General features: G+C 55.3%; 1 protein-coding gene across 2 annotated transcripts in view; it reads left to right on the top strand.

The window, feature by feature from the left end:
• BICD2 (BICD cargo adaptor 2) overlaps nucleotides 1-23,967 on the top strand; it is a 44,999-nt gene extending 21,032 nt beyond the window's left edge. The window contains exons 2-8 of one of the 2 annotated variants that reach the window (XM_011235355.3): nucleotides 8,465-8,677; nucleotides 14,836-14,988; nucleotides 16,384-16,818; nucleotides 17,379-18,386; nucleotides 18,480-18,631; nucleotides 19,895-20,105; nucleotides 21,874-23,967. In XM_011235355.3, coding sequence (XP_011233657.2) covers nucleotides 8,465-8,677; nucleotides 14,836-14,988; nucleotides 16,384-16,818; nucleotides 17,379-18,386; nucleotides 18,480-18,631; nucleotides 19,895-20,105; nucleotides 21,874-21,879 — 2,178 coding nt within the window. In that variant the 3' untranslated portion in view covers nucleotides 21,880-23,967. The other variant, XM_002927692.4, reaches the window with a different exon arrangement.
• Nucleotides 23,968-27,226: the final 3,259 nt, after the last annotated feature.

Below are 27,226 nucleotides of genomic sequence, written 5' to 3'. Positions count from 1 at the left end.
CGGACACAGGACAAACCCAGCCTCCCCACCAAGTCTGGCCCTGACCGCCGGTGTTTGTGCCGTGTCCACAAGGGCGGGGATGAACTTGAGGTAGGACTGGTTGTGACCTCACACCTGGGCTTGTGGGGCCGTGTCAGGGCTCGCCAGGCTGTGTGTGCCCTGGAGCCTGTGTCAGGAACAGTGTGGCCCTGCCTGTGGTGAGGCCAGCCCCTGTGGGAACCTCAGAGCAGCACTGCTGCCGTTACCTCCAGGGCCACTGCCTCAAAGTCCTGATGTGCATCTTGGGTTCCAGGAGGGTGCCCCCTTTCTTCCTCAGAGCAGCCAGGGATGTTTGGGGACCCTCCAGTGGACACTGGCCTGGGAGGTGCATGGCAGGGCAGGGGATGCTTTGAGGACGTGCGTGCCCAAAGCTGGACACCGCTGTCAGATGGCGGGCACTGCTGCTCTGCGTGCTTCCTGGGACGGGGAGGGAGGTTTCAAGCTGGTGCACAGAGTGGGTGAGGATGCTTTCATCAGAACAAATTCAGGTGGGCGGGCTGGGTGACCCCCAGCCTCCCAGCCTATGAGCTGAGGCAGTGAGCACAGGGACAGGGGTCCCCCAGCTTGGGGTAGGATGCCTGCAGTGAACGGCTTCAGGGAGGGCGGGGTCACTGCTGTGGAGTGCGTACTGTGGCCCTGGAGCGAGGTAGAGCTCGGAGCTCCCCCTGCCGGCCTCCCTGCGCCGATTCAGCCAGGTTTCTCTGCTGTGACACATATTCCTGCGGGACTGTCTGGACACACGTTCTCTTGGACGAACACCTGGGAGTGGACAGTGTGCCTTGTGTCAGGTGTCTGCTTAACTCTTGAGGAAGGTGTCTGATTGCTCGCGCAGCGGCCACACCGTTGTCCGTGCCCTGCTGGTGGTGTGGGCGCGCGCTGGCCTCCGCAAGGCAGGGGCAGGTGTTCTCGTCCATGTGTTTTTGCACTTCTGTGGTGGGATCTCCCCGCTCATCTTTCCCGTGTGTGTCTTCTTGGGGAAGTGTCTGCTCAGTTCTTCTGCTCGTGTTTTATGGGGTGCTTTCTCGGAGTTCTGAGAGCTCCTACATTTTGGATGGAAGTCCTTTATCAGATGTGTGATTCGCTTAGATTTTTCTCAGTCTGTGCCTTGTCTTGCGTTGTCCTTTTTTTTTTAAGTGAAAAGAGTTCTGGAAATGGGTTGCACAACAGTGGGAATGTCATCAACGTTACTGAACTGTACACTTAAAAACAGTGAAGATGGTAAATTTTATGTTGTATATTTTACCACAATTTTAAAAAGTTTCTTGATTTTAAACAAAACCTCCTGGTGAAGTACTTGTTTTATCACTATTGTTTGACTCTATTCCTGGCAGTGCTTTTTGTCTGGGAGTCTTATTTTGCCTACTATTAACGTAACTGTGCCAGCTTTCTTACTGTTGCTTGGTGTATCCTTCTGTTTGTGTTTACTTCCAGCTTTCTGTGTCCGTGTTTTTATCCTGCATATGTATCATCAGTAGCATATAGCTGGAATTTGTGTGGGTATAGTTTCTTGTACCCAGCTTGAGAATCTTTTTTTTCCCCCAAGATTTATTTATTTGAGGGGGGAGGGGCAGTGGGCAGAGGGAGAGAGAATCTCAAGCAGACTCCATACGGAGCCTGGAGACTGACCTTGGGCTCGATATCATAACCCTGATATCATGACCTGAGCTGAAACCAAGAGTTGGACACTTAACTGCCTGAGCCACCCAGGCGCCCCGTTTGTTTGTTTGTTTAGATTTTTATTTATTTGGCAGAGAGACACAGCAAGACAGGGAACACAAGCAGGGGGAGTGGGAAAGGACCAAGCAGGCTTACCGCAGAGCAGGGAGCCCAATACGGGGCTCGATCCCAGAACGCTGGGATCACGACCCGAGCGGAAGGCAAATGCTTAACGACTGACCCACCCTGGCACCCTCCCCCTGTTTTTGTTTTTGTTTTGTTTTGTTTTAAAGATTTTATTTATTTATTTGACAGAGAGAGACAGCCAGTGAGAGAGGGAACATAAGCTGGGGGAGTGGGAGAGGAAGAAGCAGGCTCATAGCGGAGGAGCCTGATGTGGGGCTCGATCCCATAACACCGGGATCACGCCCTGAGCTGAAGGCAGACGCTTAACCGCAGTGCCACCCAGGTGCCCCCCCCGTTTGTTTTTTTGATTCTGATGACTAACATGGGTTCCCAGTGTCTTCAAAAATCATATGTATTTATTTATGTTTCTCACCAAAGTATGTGAAAATAAAGAATTTAGATTGCCAAAACTGCTATTATCAATTTTATAAACAAAGACCTTAAAAACTCAATAGCATTACCTTTTTCAAATTGCTTTTTTTAAAACCCCCTTTACCTATTTCCAGCTCTTTGCCTAACCGTTAATAACCGCTAATCCATTCTCTGTATCTTTGAGTGTGGCTTTTGATTTTTCTCTGATTCCACATACAAGAGAGATAGTACATTATTTCTGTCTGATTTACTTCACTTTGCCTAATGCCCTCGACATCTGTCCTTCTCTTGTCTTTCAAACAGCAGAAGTTCTTAGTTTTGAAGTCCAAATTACCAGTTTTTTAAATAGGTCATGTCCAAGATCACGAACATTTTCTCTTGTTTTCCCTGGAGGTCTTACACTTTGAATGTTTAAGCTTATGACCATTTTAAATTGATTTTCAAAATGCTGCAGGATATGGACTGAAGATCATCTTTTGCATATTGATACTCATTCATTCTAGCCCTGTTTGTTTGTTGAAAGATTATCTGTTTGCCACAAATTGCCTAAATATTGAAATCGGGTCCTTCTACTTTGTTTTTCTCTTGAAGTCATTTTGGTTATTCTAGGTCCTTTGAATTTCCATATGAATTTTAGAATCAACTAATCAGTTTCTACCAAAAATGCTGAGATTTTAATTGGCATTATGATGAATGGAAAGATAAATTTGCGGAGAATTGACAACAATATTAAGAATATTGTTAAATTCTTAACACTGGGTGGCTCAGTCAGTTGAACGTCCAACTCTTGACTTTGGCTCAGTTCACGATCTCAGGGTCGTCAGATCAAGCCCCACGTTGAGCTCCACACAGGGTGTGGAGCTTGCTTGGGATTTTCTCCCTTTCTCTCTGTCCCTGCCCCCAAGCACACATGTGCTCCAAAAATTTTATTAATTAAGAAGATATAACTTAAGAATTGTTAATACTAACAGTATTGAGTCTTCTGGCCCATGAATGTTTATCTCTCTTAATTTTTCTCAGCAATATCTTGTGTTCTTAGTGTATATGTATTTTACATCTTCTGTCACATTTAAACATAAGCATTTAATAATTTTGATGCTGTTGTAAGTAGCAGTTTTAAAATTTTCACTTTCTGATTGTTCTTTCCTTGTATTTGTAATTCCTTGTAAGTGTTTGATTTTGGTACATTGATCTTGTATCTTGCAACCTGGCTAAACTCACTCTCGACTAGAGAACCCTTTGTAGACTTTTTTGAACTTTCTTTTTTTTTTTTTTTAAAGCTATATTTATTGGGGCACCTCAGTGTCTCAGTAGGTTGAGCGTCTGCCTTCAGCTCAGGTCATGATCCCAGGGTCCTGGGATTGAGCCCCACATCGGGCTCCCTTTTCAGAGGAGAGCCTGCTTCTCCCTCTGCCCCTTCCCCTGCTTGTGTGTGTGTGTGTGCACGCGGGCTCTCTCTCTCTCTCTCTCTGTCAAATGAATAAATAAAATATTTTTTTTTAAAAAAGGAATTTGTCCGATTTCATCTTTGATCCATACATTACTTAGAAATGTGTTGTTTAGTTGCCAAATATTCAGGGATTTTCTTTTTTCTTAAGGTTTTATTTATTTATTTGTGAAAGGTTTTATTTATTTATTTGTGAGAAAGAGCAAGGGAGTGTGTGCACAAGCAGGGGGAGAAGCACAGGCAGAGGGAGAAAAAGCAGGCTCCCCACTGAGCAGGGAGCCCAGTGTGGGACTCGATCCCAGGACCCTGGGATCATGACCTGAGCTGAAGGCAGGTGCCCAACTGACTGAGCCATCCAGGTGCCCCCAAATAAATAAATCTTTTAAAAAAAAAAAAGTATGTTCTATCGCATAGCTTGTTTTTTCGCTTGATAGTGTCCTTTGATACACAAATGCTTGAATTTTGATGAAGCCTACTTTATCTGTTTTTGCTTATGCTTATGGTGTCAGTGTTAAGAACCCATTGCCAATAAGGTCACGGAGATTAATCACTATTTTTTTCTTGAGAGTTTAGTGGTGGTTCTTGCATTTAGGTCTCTGATCCATTTTGAGTTAATTTGTGTATATGATGTGAGGTAAGGATTTGACTTCATTCTTTTGCACATGGATATCCATTTGTCCCAGCACCATTTGTTGAAAAACTGTTCTTTATCACTGAATTTCTTTTCTTTTTTTTTTTTTTTAAAGATTTTATTTATTTGACAGAGATAGAGACAGCCAGCGAGAGAAGGAACACAAGCTGGGGGAGTGGGAGAGGAAGAAGCAGGCTCACAGCGGAGGAGCCTGATGTGGGGCTCGATCCCATAACGCCGGGATCACGCCCTGAGCCGAAGGCAGACGCTTAACCGCTGTGCCACCCAGGCGCCCCTATCACTGAATTTCTTTGTACTCTTGTAAAAAATTAGTTGACCACACATGCAAGGGTTTGTTTGTTTCTTTCTTTCTTTCTTTCTTTCTTTCTTTTTTTTTTTTTTAAAGATTTTATTTATTTATTTGACAGAGATAGAGACAGCCAGCGAGAGAGGGAACACAAGCAGGGGGATTGGGAGAGGAAGAAGCAGGCTCCAAGGGGAGGAGCCTGATGTGGGGCTCGATCCCATAACGCTGGGATCACGCCCTGAGCCAAAGGCAGATGCTTAACTGCCATGCCACCCAGGCGCCCCAACAAGGGTTTATTTCTTGGCTCTTCCGTTTCATTGGTCTGTACTGTCTTATGTCAATACCACACTGTCTTGGTCTCTGTAGCATTATATTAAGTTTTGAAACAGAGAATTTGAGTTTCCCTGGTTTGTTTCCAATAATGCTTCAGCTGTTTTGGGCCCCTTGCAATCCCATATGAATTTCCATTTCTGCAGAAAAGGCCATTGGAATTTTGATAGGGTTTTGCATTGAGTGTCTAGTGAATTATCTTTAAAGGGATTTAAATAGTAAGGGGAGCAAGTGTTTTATATTTATTCCGTAATTATCATTTCTGATGCTTTTTGCTCCCCCTCCTAAATCTAGATTTCCATCTGGTATTGTTTTCTTCTGCCTGAAGGGTTTTATTTAATGTCCGTAATGCAGGTCTGTGGTGATCAAGTCTTTCAGCTCTTGTCATAACTCCCGTCTGTGGAGTTTTCACTGGGTGTAGCTCTCTTATTAATTGGTTTGTTTCGTTTTGTTTTTGCAAGGTGGTTCCATTGTCTCCTGGCTCGACAGAGAAATCTGCTGTCATCTTGTACTTCTTTTCTCTGGGTGATTTTAGTGTGTCCTTTGATTCACTGGTTTTAGGCAATTTCGTGATACATCTTGGTGTAGTTTCTCTCGTCGTGCTTGTGCTCAGGGGTGGACGAGCTGCTACCATCGGTAGATTTACAGTTTCCATCAAATTTGGAAATTTTTGAGCCATTATGGTTTTCAAGTACTTATTTTATCCTCGTCTTTCCTCTTCCCTGGGACTCTAGTTACCCACGTTTGACCCACAGTTCACTCTGCTCTTTTTTTCTATGATTTATGTTGGGTCGTCTTGGTGCTGTTTTTTCAGGCTTACGAGTCTTCCGCATTCTGTAACTGGCTGGTAATCCCATCCATTGCCCGCCTCGCGTCACTCTTTGTATGTCCATGTTGCGTGCCTCCCTGGTCAGTGCTCCGTGTGGGCAGTGTCTGGTCTGCGTCCTGAGCCTGTGGAAATCAGTCTCCTGGCTCTCCCCTGGCGACAGTGAGCTCTCCCCATTGCGGTGGACCAGTTTCCCTTCCCTGTTGCCGCCAGTTTGACAGAGTGGGAGCTGGTGCCATTATTCCTGTGTGTGTTCCCAGGCTTTGTTCTGGGACATAGTTTGATGCTTTCAGGTTGTGCCTGTCAGCTTTGTTGGTCAGGACCAGCGAGCACTCAGCCAGCTCCACATCTTTGCCCCACCCCCGCCCCCTGCTTGCTGCCGGTGGCTCTGTCATGGGTTTGCACTGATTGTGCCTTCTGTCCACCGTCTGACTCTTCTGCTGCCTTGTCCTCCGTCTCGCAGCACTGCCTCCTCCCCGAAGGTGTGCTGGGCTGCCCAGTATCGTCTCTCTTTCAGCACCATGGCCAAAGGTCCTTTGCGGGGACAGGGGCTGTCATGGAGCTCACCTGTACCCTGCCCCTCACTCACCGGGTGTCCAATGACTTGAAAGTTATTGCTCAGTCACATAAAGTTCCCTGTAGCTTTTCCACACGGGAGCCAGGACTATCCCTGTGATTGTCTTATTAGCTCTGCAGGAGGGTCAAGTCTCCAGCTCTTTGGTGTTAGTGTTCATGGGCTGGGCTGGGGATTGGATGGAGGTGAAGATTCAGGCTGAGGCCAGCAGGCCTGGACATGTGTGTGCACATGCCTGCGTGTGTCACAGCGTTGAGCCGTCTGGCCTTGGGACAGCCTCTGATGGTTGACCCAATGCCTGGTGAGATGTCCACACTCCAGCTTGGGGTTCAGGAGTGTCTTGTCCTCTGGTCGCCCAGTCAGGTTTGTCTGGAGGCTTGGAGAGACAGCCGTGAGTTGGCCAGTGCCTTCCAGGGCACCTGCCCCATGGGTTGGGTCCTTCCTGTGCTTCTGGAAGCCTGGTGGGTGCTGGCATACCCCGGGCTGGTGTGCAGCTGGGGGTCAGGGCTGCCACCCAGGTTGGGCCAGGTCCATGAACCTGTGCTTTGTTTGGTCTTTTATTTGGGACTAGGATAGAGGAGGACAGCATCAGGAATCAGAGCTGAGCTGACTTGGTTTGAAGGGACACTGGCATTTTCCCAGTGCAGGCTGGGCTGGCAGCTGGAGGCAGATGAGCAAGACCCACCCTCAGGAAGGAGCGACCCCTGGGGCGCCTGGGTGGCACAGCAGTTAAGCGTCTGCCTTCGGCTCAGGGCGTGATCCCGGCGTTATGGGATCGAGCCCCACATCAGGCTCTTCCTCTATGAGCCTGCTTCTTCCTCTCCCACTCCCCCTGCTTGTGTTCCCTCTCTCGCTGGCTGTCTCTATCTCTGTCGAATAAATAAATAAAATCTTTAAAAAAAAAAAAAAGGAAGGAGCGACCCCACTTCATTTAGCCAGTGCCCTGCTGACTTTCTGTGTTTTGATTTTTAATATCTGTAATGGTTCTGCTCAGCAACACCCTTATCTTTATGCGTATTTTCCCAATTGTTATCTTGGGTGGAATTCCTGGACCTCTTATCAAATAGCAAATAAGTGAAAATGCCCTTGTTTCTCTCAAGAAATAAAGACATCAGCTACTTTCTTCTTTGGTAGCCCTCCCTGGATTTTGTTTTTCTTCCATGAGCTGGGAGCCCTGTAGAGAGTCTGCATGGGGTGGCTGCTGGGAAGGGTGCTGCTGGGGTGGACACACACAGGCCCGTGGCGGTTGCGTCCTGGTGACGGGCCGTACTGGGTGGCTGGACGGGGCACTGGATGGAGGCCACAGCCGGTGCAAGACCTAGGCTGTGGGCTGGGTCAGCTACACCATGCCAGGTGGGGGCTCCTCCCTGAGCCTGGGCGCAGTGCCTCCTTGCCTGGTGCAGCCCAGAGCTCTCCTTGGGTCTGAGGGTGGGGATGGCAGCGTCCTCTCTCCTCTGTCTGGTACTTTCAGCTCTCTGCCCAGGGCCTGCCTGGTCTGTCGACTGGTTCTGAGTGTCCTAGTTCAGGCTCCTGTCCCATCGCTCAGCCCATGTCTGGGCTCACACCCTCCCAGGCCTCCCTGGTCTCAGTGGCCTCCCAGGATGGGTGAACAGAGGGGTCAAGATCAGGCAGTGGAAGAGTGCCTCCTTGAGCCTCGGTTTCTCCATCTGGAGTGGGGCAGAGGGGTGCTGTGTGGGCCTCAGACCTGCCCTCATTCTAGGGTAGGGCTGGGTCAGCAGCCTGACTCCCAACCCCTCTGGGAGCGCCATACCCACCTTGTGTCTCTGGGCCCCCAGCCAGTCCCTCCGCTGGGCCTGGGTCCTTCCCTGCCTGGCCCCGCTCTGGCATCAGCCCCACGTAGCTCCTCCCTGCCTCTGCCCCCCACCTGACCGTTGGCCCTGCAGCCTCGTGTAACCCTTAGGTGTCCCACACTCCCGTGTCCAGTGGCCCCTCTCCAGCTTCCCCCGTGTCCGATCATGTCCTCCCCCGATGTCCAACTCATGTGCACTTGCATGAGCGGTGCGCCCGCCAGGGTGTCTCGCCACAGGGCTAGCCAGCATCGGCCTCCCTCTTATGAGCGTCTGGTCTCCGCACAGGCGTTTGGACAGGCGCACACGAACCACAAGAAGGTGGCCGCGGACGGCGAGAGCCGGGAGGAGAGTCTGATCCAGGAATCGGCCTCAAAGGAGCAGTACTACGTGCGCAAGGTGCTGGAGCTGCAGACAGAGCTGAAGCAGCTGCGGAACGTGCTTGCCAACACGCAGTCGGAGAACGAGCGCCTGGCCTCTGTGGCGCAGGAGCTGAAGGAGGTAACCGGCGTGCCCAGAGGGGAGGGGAGGGCGAGTGTCCAGTGCCCTCCGGGGGAGGTGGGCAAATGAGACGGACGGCAGGTGCAGCCGGCAGTCCGTGCGAGCGAGTCCTGGCTGTGGCCTCAGGACCCCTGGGTTCTCATCAAGAAGGACGGGGGGCCTTGTTCTGGACCGTAGGGAGACCCTCTCTCTGCCCTCTGTTTACTTGGGGGGCAGTGACAGGTGACCAGAGGGACAGATGGTGCTGAGTTCCACACTTCCGATGGGAGGGTATGGAGCAGTCAGGATCCCGCGGGGCTGGGAGGGGCCTCTGGCAAGGATTGGGATGGAACCCGGGGCTGGCAGCAGTGGGGAGCAGTCACAGCCCCTGTTTGGGGTCAGGGGTCCTCGAGGCCTGTGGGCCTGGGAGGAGCTGGGCTTGGATCCCTGTGCATGATCTCACTTCCTCCCATGGGATCACCCTGGTTGGGATGGGAGGAGGGGCTGCCGGGGAGGTGGGTTTGACCTCACCGAGGCAGTCTCCGCCCGGCTTCTGGCCAGGCCCCCTTTTCCAGAAGAACCAGGCTTATTTCAGTCTCCTCCTCTTCCAGAAGGGCTTGTCTGGGCTGTCGGGAGAGCCCCGGTGACCTGCTGACTCCTGGCTTTGGGCGCCAGGAAATGAGCTCAGCCAGTCCCGTGTGGAGCAGGTTTGGTGGGGCTGGGAGTCCCGCTGTTCCTGTTGCTGCCTCAGGAGGAGGCCCGCCACTCCCACCCCACGCACCCTCAGCCGCCTCTTTCTTTGAAGGCCCTGCCTCTTGCCCCACGGGTCCCTGCCACCCCCTGCCCTGACGGGAGGTCCAGCCAGCGTCCACGCCCTCGTCTGCCTCGTCTGTACCCTGTTCCTGTCGCCCTTCTGCTGGTCCTGGCCTTGGATGTGGCCATCCCCTCCCCTCCTTGAGGCTGGCACCTGAGGCTCAGGCCTGGCTGAGGAGCCTGAACTGTAGGAACACAACGTCCAGAGCTGTCCCCAAGAGGTGCAGGCCGTGCAGGGTCATCCCAGGAGACACCCCTTCCATGAGGATAGCTCTGCCTCCCAGTGCCTGGTCCTGGTGCCATCCATGTGCAGCGCTGTGCCGGCTGCCCTGTGTCCTCTGACCAAACCCCCCATGACAGTCGGCTTAAGTGTCCGCCCCCCCCACGCCAGCTTCCCAGGGGCATCCGATGGCCTCTGTCACGTGACCTGCATAACAGATGTGCTCAGCACATGGGACAGTGTCAGCCGCCCCAGAGCTCATCCTTTTGGTGACCCCGTATTTCCCTCATCTCACAGGTGGGGAAACCAAGGGGCAGGTGGTTTGTCTGCATGGGTCAGGCTGGCAGCTCTAGAGTCCTGACCTCGGACCTCTGCACTGTTGTGTGGACAGACCCAGCTACGTCTGTCCTGGGACTCCTTAAGCCTCATTTTGTGGATGGAGAAGCAGAGTCCCTGGGAGCTGGGCATGGCCACAGTTGGCCAGAGGCAGAGTCACGTGCACACACCCAGGTCTTCAGAGATTTGCTCTGGGAAGCCGGGTGGGGGCTGCCCTTGAGAGGTGGGACTGGGTTGGGAGGGGTCAGCCTCATCTGCCCAGTGGGGCCTTGCCAGGTGATCTTTTTGTCCTGCCCCGTCCTTGCTGCCCTGGTGGACCCCGTGTGTCTCGGGCCCCAGAGTAAAGGACAGACGTCCCAGCAGAATTCTGTGCCCCCTGCCTCTCAGGGCAGAAGCTGGGAAAGGCTTGATTGCTGCTGTGGTGGTGTGAGGGCTGCCCAGAGCCAGCTGGAAGGGAGCTGCTCCTGACCCACCCCCTGCCTGAGCTCGTGACCAGACGCCCGGTGGGCTCTTCAATGTGGGGTGGCTCCCCAGCCACAGGTTGGAATGTGTGGGGGGTGTCACATGGGCAGACGGCCTGGAGGCAAGAGGAGGGGATGTGGGTATGTGGAAGAGGCAGCAGGGGTCAGCACCACATGGGAGGAGGAACTGGGAGCCCTGGGTGGGTCTCGAGGTAATGGACCCCATGAGGAAGTGCACATTGCTCCTGGGGAGCAGGGCTGGACCTGACTTGCCTAGGGTGGACATGCACCAGCCCCCCAGGATATCGGGGCAGTCAGGGAAAGCATGTCTGCAGACGGGCAGGAGTCCCCTGGACAGTCTGCAAGGGGGCACTCACCCAGCCTTGGCGGTTACATACAGAAAACACTTACTGCTCAGGCACTCCGGGGGTCCGTGGACATCCAGGAGATGCCTCCTGGTCCCGGGCTGGCCCACCTGCTGCCCCATCCTGCCCCCTCTTAGAGCCGGCCCTTCTCCTGGTGGCGGCAGCTGTGGGCCCAGGGCTTCCTAGGAACTCCAGTAAGGTGTCCGTTTCCGCCGGCCTCTCAGCTGCCATGTGTGCAGCAGGCTGTGAAAGCTTCCGCGTCCCTGCAGAGGCCCCATTGCTGGGCCCGTCCCCGGACTCTGGTCAGACCAGCTGCAGTGTCTGCCTCGGGACAGCAGGTCCAGCCTGGGTTATCACTTATCACCGCCCTGGAACCCACTGGGGGAAGCAGTGGGAAGTACAGCTGGCGGCCTCGAGGACAGAGCCCCCACCTCTGAGACCCCTTTGTGTCCCTCTGACTGGCTTGTGTGGTTGTCACAGGCTCCTAAATGAGGCTGGCCCCTGGGTTCCTGCCTCTGTCTTCTGGCTGCTCCTTCCACCGCCACCCAGAGCTCCTGTGGCCGTGAGGCCGCAGCACCCAGGACCTAGGGCGTCACCACTGCTCTGGAGAGTCCCCCAACCATGACTGTCCTCCTCTCCTCCTGCCCCCACACCACACACACCTGGGGTGCCTCTCTCCTTCGTGGGGTGGACAGGGAGGGGTGGGCAGACCCCTGGCTGGAAGGACGAAGGCCTGGCTTAGCCCTGACCTGCCAGTGCCTCCTGCCCGAAGGCGCTTCCCTGTCCTTGTGAGGACAGCCATCTGTGGTTCCGCCATGGGCCTCTGCAGGGTTTCCTCACTGAAAGGGAGTGTCTGCTCCCGTGCTCTCCTCGGCACCTGGGGGCTGAGGCGCGTGTGCTGGCTGGGTGGGCTGGGGGCTCTGAGGGGCATGGAGCGGGTGTGCTGACAGGGAAGCTGAGGTCCGGGGTCCCCGTGCATCCACCTTTTCCACCTGGCATGCACCCTGTTGGGGCAGGGGTCACGTGTTTGCTGTCTGTGCCCCTCATCGAGGCTGCCATCGACGGCCTGCCTGGGAGAAGATGCTTACTTTGGGGAAAACCAGACCACACGGTGGCCAGCTGGAGCTTGCTGGAGCCCTCAGAGTTGGGCGTGTGCTAGGTGGAGGTGCCGTGTCTGCTGTGGGACCAAAATGCAGGTGTTTGGATCCTGTAACATCAGCGGACTGTGCCCTCACCTGCCCCATGGTGTCCTGGGCCAACCTGACAGCTTGGCGCCCCTAACCTCCCTGCCCCCGGGGCCCCGTGCCCTTTGTCAGCCCGGGTGCTTATGGTGGGAGGCTGTGTTGTCATTTGTGGCAATGGAGCAAGGCGGGATGTGACTCCTGGGGACCAACATGGGTCTTCCCATGGGCCCGTCACCGTGAGTTGGGAAGGCTGAGTCTGCCCTGGCTGTGGGGGAAGCTGCCCCACGTGTCTCTTACTGCAGTCTGGAGGGTGGGTAGCTGCGGGTTTCAGCCCTTGGCTTCCACCCCACCCGGTGGCCATGTCAGGTCATGCCACACGTGTTTGGGCACCTCCTGCACCCCAGGTGAGAGAGGGCGGAGTTGGCAGGACATTTCTGGCAGAGGGACGAGCAGGCACTTGCTTGGTGTTCATGGGAGTCAGCAAATGCTGTGAGCCTGGGTAACAGTGCACGCTCGGGGCAAGCCGGAACCGGCGGCGTGTGCGCTTTCCGTGGATGGTCTTGCAGGCTGGGAGTTCTGCTTCGGTCGAGCACACAGGCCGTGTGCGGCTACAGCTTAGCAGGGTTCCCACTTGCAGCCTGGCACTCAGCTTCTGGGGTGCAGAGGGTCTAGGAGGCCTGGGGCGGGCAGACAGGCTGGCCTGTGCTCCCCTGCCACCTCCTCTTTCTGTCCATCTCAGGGTCCCTCGCTTTTTGAGGGGAGTTGTTGAGCTTTAAATAAAGCCCATTTGGAAGGACAGGCATGTGTTTTGCTCATGGCCACGCTCCCTGTGTCCCCTCCCGTGTCCTCCCATGCTGAGTGGCAGCTGCTCTGAGCAGGTGCGTCGGGCCAGGGTGGGCTGAGCCACAGGTGGGGAGTCCCCAGCCTGCTGTAGCCACGTGGGTGGGGGAAGGCCACAGTCATGGTTCTTATCCGTCAGTGGTTGTGGTAGTAGTGAGCTCTCCAGAGTGGCACACCAGGGGGAGAGACTGAGTGTAAGGAGTTGGCTTGTGTGCTTGTGAGGGCGGTGTGGGCCAGTGTCTGGAGACCCAGGGAAGAGCTGATGTTGCGACCGGAGTCCGATGGGGTCTGGAGACAGAGTTCCTCTTTCTGGAGAATTCCAGTGTTTTCTTCAGGACTTTGAACTGATTGGAGGAGGCCCATCATGGAGGGTGTTGTGCTTCACTCAGAGTGCTGAACTGAACGTCACTCTCACCTGTACCCAGCATGGTGGCATCTACACTGGCATTTGCCCGAGTACGTGGATGTGGGGGCCTCGCCATGTGGACGCTGATGTTAACCCTGACCGGTCGGGCGGTAAACAAGGGCGGTGGCCAGCCCTGCGGCTGTGCGTGGAGCTTTGTCAGGGATTTCCAGCTGCCCCTACGTGTCCACAGAAGTGAGTGACTGTGTTTCCTCACGTCGCCGCTCAGGCTGTACCGTTGTGCTTATTTCTGCCTGTTCAGCAGGAGTTTTGCTTTCCAGGTGAGTCTTGCTTTTTCTCCAGCCTGTCACGTGCTGTGTGTTCCGGTCCCGGGTGTTGGCCACCGCCTCGGGTCACTTAGCCAGAGACTCATGTAGTGAGTAATTGTCAGGAGTGCTTGCTATGGAATGACGTCCCCTTTCTGTTGCTTTCCTGTTTTCCTTCTTTCTCCCTGGCCTGTTGCATTTTAGCAGTCTGTTGTTGCCGTTGTGCGTGCACCTGCATGGAGACCCGGGGTCCTGTCTGCAGAGACCCAGCACAGTGGAGAGGCCAGTGTGCCGGCAGTGCGGGGAGCGGGGAGGCCTGGAGGGGTGGCGCTGGCCTGGGGGCACCAGATGGAAACGGGAACAGGTGGGAGGTGTTCTGTCTAGGGGTCATCCCTCTTCCTGGGGGCGTTGGCCAGGTCTGGAGATCGTTCCAGTGTCACAGTGTAGGAGGGAGCTGCGAAACGTCACGTGCAGGACGGCCCAGAATGTCACAAGGACTGAGGTCCAGGGACCCAGCCAGGTCCTGGCTTAGGGCACCAGGTGGCAGCTCACGCCAGGTCTGTGACACCTGAGTCCTCAAGGTAGCAGTTTGACTCCTATAATCCGCGACCCTTACAACTCACCTCACGTGTACACAGATTTATACACCGTCCCAAATCCACTTCTGGATAGTTTCGTCACTCCAGAAAGAAACCGTGTCAAGTGCTCATCCGCCCACCCCCACCCCACGTTCCGCCTTCTGTGTCTGCGGGTTGGCCTGTTGTGAACATTTCCTGTGTGTGGAATCACACGGTATGTGACCACGTTTCTAGTTTCTTTCCCTCACGGTAGTGGTTCCAGGTTCCTTCGTGTTACGGCACGCGGTGGTGTGTCACGTCAGTCCTTATGGCTGGATGACACCCGTTGTATGAATGTATCACGTGCCGTTTAACTGTGTGCCGGTCAGCGGGCTTTGGGTTGTTTCCACATTTGGCTACTGTGACTAGTGCTGCCGCTTCTCAGAGTGCGTGCCGAGGACGGTCATTGCTGGGTCACATGGCGCTGGGCTGTTCGAGCAGCTGCGGCCTGTGACGGAAGGACTGCTTTTAGCACATTCTACAGATGAAGGAACCAGGGGTCAGAGCAGGCTGAGACCCTGCACGGTTCACCCTCAGAGCACACGGCTTGGGCCGCGGCTCACGCTAGGTGGCCACACCAGGCTCCATGTGGGCTCTGAGTCCCAGCTACGTGGCCGCCAGCGCCGGTGGGACCATCTGTGGCCAGCTGCCCACACCTACCTTCCTCTCGGCAGATCAACCAGAACGTGGAGACCCAGCGTGGCCGCCTGCGGGATGACATCAAGGAGTATAAGTTCCGAGAGGCCCGTCTGCTGCAGGACTACTCGGAGCTGGAGGAGGAGAACATCAGCCTGCAGAAGCAGGTGTCTGTGCTCAGGCAGAACCAGGCAAGTGTCTGGGCTACGGCCTGTCCCCCCCTTCACGGTCTTTGTGGCCTACAGGCGCTTACCTGCCTCCTTCCCCACAGCCGAGCCCAGGGCCGTGCACACACTGCTGTGGCCTGGGGGGTGTGGTGGCAGGGCCTGGCCTCTCCTGGACCACGAGAATGAGGTCTCTGCCTGTAGAATTGGCTGACCGCTGGCCTGGCTGAGGTGTCCTGGTCAGCGAAAGTGGAAAAAAATACAGAAGGTGATGCAGAGGGGACACCCAGAGCCCAAGAGGAGGGGTGTCCAGCTCCATCCCTCCCACTGCCTCAGGTTTGCCTGCCCCCTTGTCCATGTGTGGTCCCGGGCCTTGGTTGTCCCCGGGTAGAGCTCATGGGCATTGAGGGGCAGTAGGGAGGTGTCTGAGCTCTCATTGCTGTGCTCAGATAACCCCAACAACAGGTGGGGTGAGAAGGATCACCTCCACTGGCGACAGGACGCCCACGTGGTAACCCTGAAGGCCTGCTTCTGCCGCCTACCTCTGCAGGGGCCACAGCTCTGCAGGTTGGGGACGGGGGGACCTTTTTCCCAGGAGCCCCAAACCTCAGCGTCCTGGAGGTTCAGATCTTGCTTGGGGAGGCCCGGGCCCGTGTGTGTGTGTGTCGACAGCAGGACACAGGTGATGAGCCCCTGCTTCTGCCTGCAGAACAGGCCTGCTGCGACACTGTGTGCATCAGTGGTCATGCACACGTGTCCCGAGACAGGGAAACTGAGGCAGGTGGTGGCATCCATCCCCTCCCTGGCCTTCCCCTCCTCTGGGCCGTGATTCCTAAAGATCCACTCAGTCCTGCATCTAAGCGGTTTGCTCCTTATTTCTTGCATCAGTATACCAGAGTGATAAGTGTTTTTAGAAATTTCCCGTAGGCCCTGAGCCCCCACTGCAGGCACCTCCCTTGTCCCCCCGCAGACACGGTTTCAGTCCGTGTGACTCTGGATTGTCTTCCGCTCCAGCTGGGGTGCCTCTGGGTTTGGGTGCCGGGAGCGCTGCGGCACGTCCCTCCTCCGTGGGAGCGGTCGTGCTTTTGTTTGGAAATAGGACTGGAAGTGATGGTCACCGCATACGCGTTTGATGTGTCTTACCGTATTTAACCAACTATTCGTGTTCGTTGAGTAGCTTTTGTAGAACGTACAGCCAGTGTGTGCGTGGTGACGTTTTGAGTGAGCCGACCCACGTGCAGAGGGACGCCTGTGTGCTGGTGTCCGTCGCGTCTCCGGCTCTGCCGACAGCAGGCGCACGGGTCCCGGGTGTGTGTGTGCACCTCGTGCCCAGAGCCCCCGAGCATCGGCCAGCCCCTGCTGTGGCGTCTGCACGATGCTTGCCCCTCGTGCGGGCACAGGACAGTGTCGCTCTCTCTCCAGGTGGAGTTTGAGGGCCTCAAGCACGAGATCAAGCGTCTGGAGGAGGAGACCGAGTACCTCAACAGCCAGCTGGAGGACGCCATCAGGCTCAAGGAGATCTCGGAGCGGCAGCTGGAGGAGGCGCTGGAGACCCTGAAGACGGAGCGGGAGCAGAAGCTGAGCCTGCGCAAGGAGCTGTCCCATTACATGAGCATCAACGACTCCCTCTACACCAGCCACTTGCACGTCTCCCTGGAGGGCCTCAAGCTCGGCGACGACACCGAGGCCCTGGCCAACGGCTTCGAGCACGGCGGCCTGGCCAAGCTGCCGCTGGACAACAGGACCTCCACACCCTCCAAGGAGGGCCTCGCCCCGCCCTCCCCCAGCCTGGTGTCCGACCTCCTCAGTGAGCTCAACATCTCCGAGATCCAGAAGCTGAAGCAGCAGCTGATGCAGGTGGGGGTGGCCAGGGTCGTCACAGCCCCGGGGCTTCGGTCTCCGCCTCCAGCCCTGCCCCCACGGTGTTGGCCGGATGCCAGGCTTTTGTCGATGTTGTGCACCCCCATTCCTAATTTCCAGTGTTGTGCAGTCCGCGTCCTTACCATAAGTGGAGCTGCAGGGGAGGTGCCCAGAGAAGGAGGTTCCTGATGATGAGGGAGCGGTTTGGGCCCGCCCCAGGTCCCCCAGTTTTTCTCATGCCCCCTTTTGGGGTCTCTGTGCGGCCTCCCGCGCTGCAGCCTGCGGATCCGTCACGTCAGGGTTTCCTGCCCTGCACAGGCAGAGTCCCGGGGTCTGCACCACGACCCGGCCCCCGATTGCCACACTCTCCAAGGAGGGGCCCCCGGCTCTGCAAGCTTCCAGGCAGGGGAGGGCCAATCGAGGCCCCACATGTGGCACCCCCATTGCATACATCGCAGAGACCCGCAGAATGACAGCTGTGGCACAGGCAGGTCACCACTGGGTCTGTCCCGGGGTCCTGTGTGCGGGCTGCTGACGGGCCTCCTGTGCTTTTGCAGATGGAGCGGGAGAAGGTGGGCCTGCTGACCACCCTGCAGGACACACAGAAGCAGCTGGAGCAGGCGCGGGGGGCCCTGTCGGAGCAGCGCGAGGAGGTGAGCCGCCTCACAGAGACCCTCGGTGCTCTGCGGCGCCTGCAGGCTGGCAAGGAGCGGCGGACGGCGCTGGACAGCGAGAAGGAGCGCGACAGCCACGAGGATGGTGACTACTACGAGGTGGACATCGACGGGCCTGAGATCCTGGCTTGCAAGTACCGTGTGGCCCTGGCAGAGGCAGGTGAGCTCCGCGAGCAGCTGAAAGCCCTGCGCGGCGAGCACGAGGCTGGCGAAGCCCGGCACGCAGAGGAGAAGGGCCAGCAGGAGGCCGAGAGCCAGGCGCTCACCGAGAAGGTCTCCCTGCTGGAGAAGGCCAGCCGCCAGGACCGTGAGCTGCTGGCCCGGCTGCAGGCAGAGCTGAAGAAGGTGAGCGACGTCGCGGGTGAAACGCAGGGCAGCCTGAGCGTGGCCCAGGACGAGCTGGTGACCTTCAGCGAGGAGCTGGCCAACCTCTACCACCACGTGTGCATGTGCAACAATGAGACGCCCACCCGCGTCGTGCTGGACTACTACCGAGAGGGCCCAGCCGGCGCCGGCCACTGCAGCCCTGAGGCCCGCGGGCGCCGCTCGCCCGTCCTACCCAAAGGGCCGCCCGCCACAGAGGGCGGGGCGGGGGACAGCAGCCCCTCACCCAGCCCCTCTCTGCCCTCGCCCCTGAGTGACCCGCGTCGGGAGCCCATGAACATCTATAACCTGATCGCCATCATCCGCGACCAGATCAGGCACCTGCAGGCGGCTGTGGACCGCACCACGGAGCTGTCGCGGCAGCGCCTGGCCTCCCAGGAGCTGGGCCCCGCCGCGGACAAGGACCGGGAGGCACTCATGGAGGAGATCCTCAAGTTGAAGTCGCTGCTGAGCACCAAGAGGGAGCAGATCACCACGCTGCGCACGGTGCTCAAGGCCAACAAGCAGGTGCGTGGACGCCGGCTTGCGCTCCTCCCTGGGCGAGGCGGGCGGCCCCTCCCCGTGTCTCAAGCCCCTGCCCCTGGTGTGTCTGACCCGCAGACGGCCGAGGTGGCCCTGGCCAATCTGAAGAGCAAGTACGAGAACGAGAAGGCTGCGGTGACGGAGACCATGCTGAAGCTGCGCAACGAGTTGAAGGCCCTCAAGGAGGACGCGGCCACCTTCTCCTCCCTGCGCGCCATGTTCGCCACCAGGTAATGCCCCCGGCCCTTGCCCGTGTGGGCCCGCGGTCAGGCCCTGGGGGGCTCCGTGCCTGCTGCCGGTGAGGCCCGCGGGGCCGTTGACTGCGTCGTCGTCTGCGCTCCGCACGCGAGAGGAGGAGGCTGGCGGCGGAGGCTGAGAGGCCAGGGCCCAGAGGCCACGCTGGAGGCACGAGGTTTGAAGGGGGTGCGGGCTGAGGCCGACACCGGCAGACAGGGAGTTAGCCCCCCAGAACTCAGCAGGACACAGGTGCAGGAAGTTTCCCTGCCCGGCAGTAGTGGAGTCCAGGGGTGCCTTGTCTGACCTGCCAGTTGGGGATTAAGCTCCCGTGTTCACAGGCACCCAGACGCCTCTGCCAGGAAGTCAGCAGGAGGCTGCGTGGGGAGGGGGGCTGGTTTCAGGTGTTGGCACCAAACCAGAGGGGCTGGTGTTGGGCAGGCACCGGGGACGGGCTCTCGGTGGTCCGGGCGGGTCTTCTTGAGGGCAGGGAGGCTGAGGCTATGGGTTGGATGGGGTTGGAACCCAGATCGGGGTCTGCTGCTCCTCGTGCTGTAGGAGAGGAACAAAGACAAGGAAAGAAAATTCCAGGCTTCCCTGAAGGCTCCCTGTCCTCCTGGGTGAGGAGCTTGGGAAGGACCCCATAATCACTGCCTCACCCTGGGGGCGGCGTGGTGAGCCTCACTTCCGCAACCTGTTTCATTTGAGAACTTGGCTTCTCAAATAACCTGAGATCACAAACTTGGCAGTGTGCCCTTGGCCCCCAGAGAGGGAGGACCGTGGCAGGTGGAAGTGAGGCCCAGGCGTGCCCACTGCTGCCTCCCTCAGGGACACATCTGGAGTGGGTGTTTCTCTCCCAGCTCCATGGAGAGAGGGGGTACAGGTCCCAGTTAGTAGATGACAGGAGGGGGCACGTCCACATGTGCTTTTCCCAGACTCTTCGTTAGCCATTTGGTGACTTACTAGACACTTACTGTGTGCACACACCGATCTGAAACAAGCCAAGTCCTGCCTTTGGGTTTACCCGTGAGGACCCGGTGCCCCTCAGCCATCTGGAAGCTTGCGGGGCAGCTGCCATCTCCCTTAGTGAAAACCAGCTGGGGAGCCCTTCCCAGAGGAAGCCTGAGGGCCAGCCGCTTCCTCCTAGTCCCCTTGCCCTCTGCCCGCCTGCCCAGGCCCTCCGGGCGGGTCCTCAGCCACGTGTGCTGTGTGCTCTGCGGCTGCTTCAGCCACGCTCTTGGCCTCTGGCACCCCCACAGGTGTGACGAGTACATCACACAGCTGGACGAGATGCAGCGGCAGCTGGCGGCCGCGGAGGACGAGAAGAAGACGCTCAACTCCCTGCTGCGCATGGCCATCCAGCAGAAGCTGGCGCTCACCCAGCGGCTGGAGCTGCTCGAGCTGGACCACGAGCAGACCCGGCGGGGCCGCGCCAAGGCCGCTTCCAAGGCCAAGCCGGGCACCCCGAGCGTAAGTCACACCTGCGCCTGTGCCAGCGACAGGGCCGAGGGCGCCGGGCTCACCACCCAGGTGCTCTGCGGCGAGAAGTATAACATTTACTGCGATTAGGGCCACGGGGCCGCAGCTGCAGCTACCCTGCCGCACGTCACCTGTCCGCTTCACCTCCACTAACCCAGCAGCAGTGGGACCGCGGTGCTAGGCTGGTCTTAACCGTGACTAATGCACAGAGGGAAGGATGTGGCCGAGGCGGCGCGCTGTTCCACCTGGACCCTGTGAGCTTTGTGTCTGTTCTCACCCCTCGGGACCACCCTTCACAGCAGCTGCTCTCATGGTGGGGGGAGGGCGTGTCAAGGTGGGTCAGAGCCGCGTGTCCTTGCAAACACGGGGCTTCCCGGGGCCTGTGTGCCGCGGGCTCCTGCAGGGGTGGGGGCAGAACCCGAGGTGAAACTTGCATGTTCCCTGCATGTGTCGAGCGCAGCGGCTCTGCCCCCGCACCAGAAGCAGTGTTAGAGGTTCCGGCCCGCGCACTAGGCGCAGCGTCGGAGGCCGCACGGAGCTTGGCACAGTTGACAGAGAATTCCTTTGCAGTTGATGCGGCATCTCACCGCACATCACATTTGTGACAGGGTTCCCTCCCCCAAGCCCAGAAAAACAGCAGCCTCGAGCCCTGCGTCCTCCAGCCCGGGTGCGTGTGCGCCCCGGGCACTGCTCATACTCGCGGGGCACAGAGCTCAGCAGGCTCAGCCTTTCTCTCTGACATCTGCACGGCTGTCTGGCCTGTGAGGTGACACGTTGGCAGGCCCAAGGCCTGGGGTTTTTTTGTGAGAAAAACTTCTGAAGTCCCTGGCCACACCCTGTCCTCACAGGAAGCCTGTCCTTTGTACTTAGTGTGTCCCAGCCTTCAGGACAGGTTTCTTTAGCCTCTGCTCATCATCAGACCCCCCAGAACAGGGTTCTGGAAACCCCTAGTGGATGGGCTAAAATGAGGGACTCCCACATCTGTAGCCAGCACCTAGCCCAGTGTGGGGAGGGAGCCCTGCATGGCCTGGGGCCTGGTCCAGGACGCATGCAAGATGGGGATGGTTCCCCCTTGTCAGTGCAGTTCCAGACGTGGGGACGGGCAGCAAAGGCAGCTGTAGGACTCTCCGTTCCCAGAGCTGGCATGCACAGGCCACCTGAGGTCCCACGTGCAGCAGCAGGACTTTGCAGTATTTCTCTCCCTGTTGCCCATGGGGGCTATAGGATATGAGGCTTCCGTCTTTTCCCTGAAGGGCTCCTTGCCTGATCTCTCTATGTTCCAGAGGGGGTTTGCATTGCCCCTCTTACAGCTCTCGCCTCGGTTCCCAAGCGCTTCTCGATCACCAGACTCCAGGCGCTGCACAGACTCCCTTGGCTTTGGCAGACTTCCGAAGCAGGGAGATGCGGGCCAGGCCGTGCCAGTGCCCAGCTCCAGGCTGCCTTGCTGATGGGACGTCGGGTCTCGCTCGGATCCCCCTCCCACCTGAGGAGGGGTCAGCCCGTCCCCTCTGCAAGCGGGTCTTCCAGGGGCATGGCTGCCCGCTGGCCCCGCACACCGCTTCTGCCCGCTGCCGAGCCTGGCACGCCGCTTCTCTCCATACTTGCAGGGGTCTTCCCGAGGCACCGGGGCTGGTGGCCCCTCCTAACACTTGCAGGTCTTCTCTGCCGCCCACTAACGCACCACGGCCTCACCCGGCCAGAGCTTCGGTTGTCTGACTGGTGCCGGTTCTAACGCTGTCTTGTTTTCTCCCGTTTTCAGCTGTAGAGTAGCTGCCGGGAGGACTCGGCCGCGGCCCTGTTACACTGCAGCCCCTCCCCCTCCCGTGGGCCCACGCAGAGGAAGGAAGGGCAGCCTAAAAGTCCACTTAGAAACGTGTTTGGATATGCCACTGCAGTTCTTTCCAAGTTAGCATTCCCTGAGTGTTTAATGGCAGAGGAAAAAAAAGCTTTAATGTTGAGAATGCCGCCAGCTGCTGCCTGGAAGGCCTTTGTACCACGCTGAAGAACCTGCTTGGACAGCGGCCGTCAGGCTCGCTTAGAAACCCGCTAGAAACGCTCAACACCGGGGTCTCCTCTTACAGATGCCCTTTTTATCCGATCAACCTGTGCACTTTTGATATTTTGATATTATATTTGCTTCCTTAATCCCTCCCATAGAGACGGTCTCAGATGCCGTGGTCTGTCTCGTGGTCCTGTAGCGCGCCGTCTTAGCTCCCGCCGTGTTGATCTGACATCAGCACGTGGCATGGATGTGTTTTCCTAGCGTGTAGCTCAGAGTCTTTAGATGAAGGCCTCGACCCAGCAAGGAGCTCGGCGAAACGTATCCACGCTGTGGCTCAGCTGCCTTTTATGTTTTACAGCATTATGGCTCATGTTTGAAATTACAGATTTTAAATGCCATGTTCATTAAGAAATCCAGGGTATTCCGATTCTGGGGTTTTTCATATTGTATTATTATTATTCTTAGGAATAGTTCAATGTAACAAGAAGAAAACTTGACCTTTGCTCTGGTTAAACAGTAATAGGCACTTGAAAACAAAAAGATAAATTATTGAGTGAGTAGTATTACCTATAAATTCCAGAATCTTCTGGGTTTTAGGACATTGTGAAGCATGACTGATTAACAGAATTTTATGCAACTGTACCAGTGAAATTCCAAATTGGAATTGTTTTGTTACTCTGGTTGTTGTGCCAAATTGTGGTACACTTAGAAAATCCTACAGTCGTCGATTTTTAGGGTGTTCTATTTCAACGCCTTTTTGTTAGTAATCATTGCCAGTAGTGCCTTCATCAGTTAAGGGAGGTGTCCCAGCATAGTACGTGCTCTGAAACGGACAGTGAAGAGCTAGTTGGGAAAGTTGAAGGCCAGTGTGGACCAGTAGGTGTGAACGGACGCACACCTTCATACGTGAACCTGGGCATCTTCATCGAGGGAAAGAAAACAGCAATTGTGCAAAATTCTGTTAGTCAGTGATTCTTTACCGTGCAGATCCTTGCAAATTCAGGGGCTGAGAAAAGGAAATTGAGCATACACATTGAGTGTGCTTTGGGAACCAAATGGGCCCGAGGGACAAGCTAAGCAAGCGGTGAGCAGCATGCCACGTTTGTGAAGAGTGGGGGCAGGGGTGCTGGCGCTGTCGGCCTCGTGCGCTGGGGTGAGGGCTAGCCATAGTGTTCTTTGCAAATGTGAGGAAGAGACGTGCTCTATTCTCTTGCTTGGTTTAACTAATCACTGTTAATTTCAGGAAACAGAACTCGGTAAAGCCCGTCAGCAATCCAGGGCCGCGTCCTGTCGGGTTTGCTGAGTGAGGCTGTGCTTACGGTAAAATTGGTACTCACAGAGGAAGAAAGTGTCCTCCCTCCTCCAAAGTAAAGGACAAATTATAATAATATATAAGTAGCAAGAATAAAAGAATTCTGTTTCCTGGAATACGCATTTCTTATTCCTAGTTGTAGGGACCCCTATTTTTACCTTCTATTACAGTGTTGATTCATAAGAAATAATGTTACATTTACGATAACTTCATCTGTATGGGGTATTTATTTGCAATGATGTCTGAGTACTGTATTTTTTTCTGTGCATTACCTTAGTGTCAGAATGTTTTTATTTTAAGATCATATGCATGTTCTCCTGCCAAGGAACCTTTACGCAGACACAAACAAACAAAAATGCCTTCGTATTCTGAGAAAATGAGGCAGAGCGTGGAAAAAGAGTAGGAAGGATCCACTGGTCTCGACTTGGGACACGGGCATGCGGCACGAATGTCTGCAAAGCCAGTGCACATAGGAACAGTGGGCCTGGTAAGGGTCTCGTTGGTAGGACCAATAAATAAAAAATAATACAAAAGCGCAAGACTTGTTCTCTGTGGCTGCTCTGACCCCTGCTCCAGGTGATTATGGGTCCAGCGATGCATCGTAATTCCAGTACCTAAAACAATAAAACCAGCCTATCAGTAACCCTGGTGGTAGGAACTGGAGGCAGCCTGAGGCCCATTTCAGGAGGTATGAGCAGGAGGGGAGGTGTGGGACGCCTCCAGCAGTGGGCCTCAGGTGTCGTGAGCACCCAGCAGTGTGGCAGTGAGAGCACGTTGCCTTCACGCTGTCCTCTCGCAAGAGCAGAGATTTGGATAACGTGGGGTCCTTTGCTGTCCAAACTCTTGCTCTGTGAACTCAGGGATGAATGGATTCAGGCAACAAGAGTTACCTGCTTGTCCGTGCAAAGCCATGTTCACCTGTAGGAATGTCTCTGAGGCATGCTGAGCTTGTCCTGGTGTGAGCTTAGGAGCAAATCCTGGCGGAGGGGACAGGACGTCCTGCGGACACTCTGGCACTGTTTCTTCTGACAGTCTGAGGCCCGAGGGACTGCCCAAACCTTGGGGCAGCTCTCTGAGGCCAGGGTCTCACTGCCCTGGCCTCTTCCCAGGACATCTCCCTCCACCCAAGGTCTTACCCCTTGCCTTGTGGTTGCTGCAGGGCTCCGTCCTCTCATGATGCCCGTCTGGCTTGAGTAGCAGCTGCTGGAACCCGCGTTCAGCTTGAAACCTCTTTCAAAAGAGACTCATTTTTCTAACTCAGTAACTAGGAGGAATCTTCCTCCCCACCAGGCCCCTGGAAGAGGTGGAAAAGACAGCCCGTGACAGATTTGGAGGAGGAGGAGATGCTGGCAGTGGGGCGGGCAGGGCAGGTGCCATCCCGCCCTTGGCTGCCTCCACGTGTGTGGCGCATCGTGGCTCTGGCCCAGTCCCATCATTTGGAGTGTTTGACTCCCAAGCACAGATGCCCAGGCCTTCTCTACTCCAAGCACGCTCTGGGTTCTTGTACTTGTGGCTCTTCATTTCAGGGATGGAGTGCCAGGCTCTTGATTGAGGGGAGTTGGGGGGTCATTTGGCCTGAAAGGCCTCCTGCTTTGCCTTCCCTTCCAAGAGGGAATTTCTCCATTTCCACCGCCTCCTCCATCTCCCTGCAGTGGTTTTCACCCCAACCCCTGAAAGGTTCCCAGAGCTGGAAACAACATCAGCTTGAAGGTAGACCTTTGGTTGAATTGCCCCCTTTCAGTGGCTCACTTACCATGGCTGAGTTCTCTCTGGGCCTCAGTTTCCCCTCTGTAGGTTAGGGATGATAGTTCTTGGCTCAGAGGTTGTGAAATTTCATCAAGCCCTAGGTAACTGGAATGCAGAAGGTACTCAACAGGTGACTTGATGATGTGGTTCTTGCTGCCACTGTCATCATCCCCAAGGTCTGGGGTGCCAGGCCATGGAGCTGGGCTTTTGTCCTGTAACGGTGTGAATTTTAGTCAGCTTTTAACCAAAGTGTAATTTGCATTTAGGAAATGGCACCCATCCCAACGCACAGTCCACATTTGCACACAGTGAACACAGATTGTGTGACCAGCAGCTACAGAGTTCCTTGCTCCCCCCACCCCCATCCCATCACCGGGGTGCTTTTTGAGACAGTTAATAATGGGATGCCTCTGTCTGCCAGTCCTGGCGAGGCTCTAGGCTGCCTCCTGCCCTTAGGAGCCTCCTGGGACAACAGATGTGCCTATATCCTGATGTCACCTGCCATGGGATCTTGGCAGGGTTGGGGTGCCATCAGATTTTTCTCTGTACGTGCTCACCTTTCAGCCATGTACAAACAGTGGAGCTGGAAGGGCTGTGTGTTACCATTTTGTCAGATTTCTTGTGGGCAAGAACACTGGCTCTTGTGAGTTCATCTCATTCACCTATGAACCTTGCTTTTGTAAACTCAGGTCCCTAAGGTGGGGGGTTGCCCCCCCCCACCCCCACACGGAGCTTCTTCTAAGCAGGAAAAGGCAATGCCACGGTACCTCACCCACAGAAAAGTTCTCCCTGCATTGATACCGTGAGCACACCCCCTCCCGGGCCTTCTAGGAGGGGAGAACAATAGAATCAGTCACACACACACACACACACACACACACACACACACACACACACACGCCAGGATGCCTTTTGTTCATTTTACTGTCAAGTAGGGAATTAAGATTTGTTTACCCAAAAGTGTTAAGGGTAATGCACAATACAGAAGAGTGCAAAAAAGTGTCCGCTGGCTAGAGTTCTGCAAACTGCACACTTTGCACCCACCATCTGCATGAGAAGCAGACAAGGGCAGCCCTCAGAGCTCTTATGCACTCTGCACCCACTTTTCCTCCCAGGGGTAACCCTGAGTCTGTCCGTGCAGGCTGCCTGTGTGTGTTTCTGTACGTTATGAACTGGAAGCATACAACAGAGACTCAAGCTGGGATAGATTCACTTGCCAAATTGCATTGATTTCTCACACCATGATTGAGCTGTGCATTCATAAGTGACTTGCTTTAGAGTCAAAGGTATATATCAGTTAAATGTAAAGGAATGAAAAAAATACTCCATGCAAACAGTAACCACATACTAATATCAGACAAAATAGACTATAGAACCGAAATTGCTTTGAGAGACATGGAAAGATATTATATAATGATAAAATAGTGAAGTCACCCAGCAGCTATAACAGTAATAAATACATATGCACCAAACAACAGAGCTCAAAAACATACTAAGCAAAAACTGCCAGAATTGAAGGGAGAAGTAGTTCAACAAGAGTTGGGGACTTTAATACCTCACTTTCAATAATACAATAAGACAGTATCAAAAAGGAAGAAAAATACCAGGTCCACGAACCAGCTAGACCTACTACATCTAGGGAACACTCCAACCAACAATAGAATACACGTTCTTATTAAGTGCATCTGGTAAACCACAAAACAATAAAGATTGACATCATACAAACTATATTGTCTAATGATAATAGAATAAAATTGAGAATAATGATGAAATGTGGGAAATTCACAAGTATGTGTAAATGAAACTAAACTAAGTGGGTCAAAAAAGGAAACCAAGAAGAAAAGAAGATCTCAAATCAATAACCTAGTCTCTCACCTTAAGAAAATAGAAAAAGAATGAACTAAGCCCAGAGCAACCAGAGGAAAGGAAATGGTAAGGATTAGAGTGGAGATAATGAAATAAGCAGTGAGGAGAAATGGAGAAAATCAACAAAACCAAAAGTTGTTTCTTTGAAAAGATCAACAAAAAGACCTTTACATCATGAAAAAAGGC

Source organism: Ailuropoda melanoleuca, chromosome 17 (assembly GCF_002007445.2).
Source record: "Ailuropoda melanoleuca isolate Jingjing chromosome 17, ASM200744v2, whole genome shotgun sequence".
Classification (NCBI taxonomy): Eukaryota; Metazoa; Chordata; class Mammalia; order Carnivora; family Ursidae; genus Ailuropoda; species Ailuropoda melanoleuca.
Note: the sequence above shows the minus strand (reverse complement) of the source record. Positions and strands in the feature narration are given on the sequence as shown.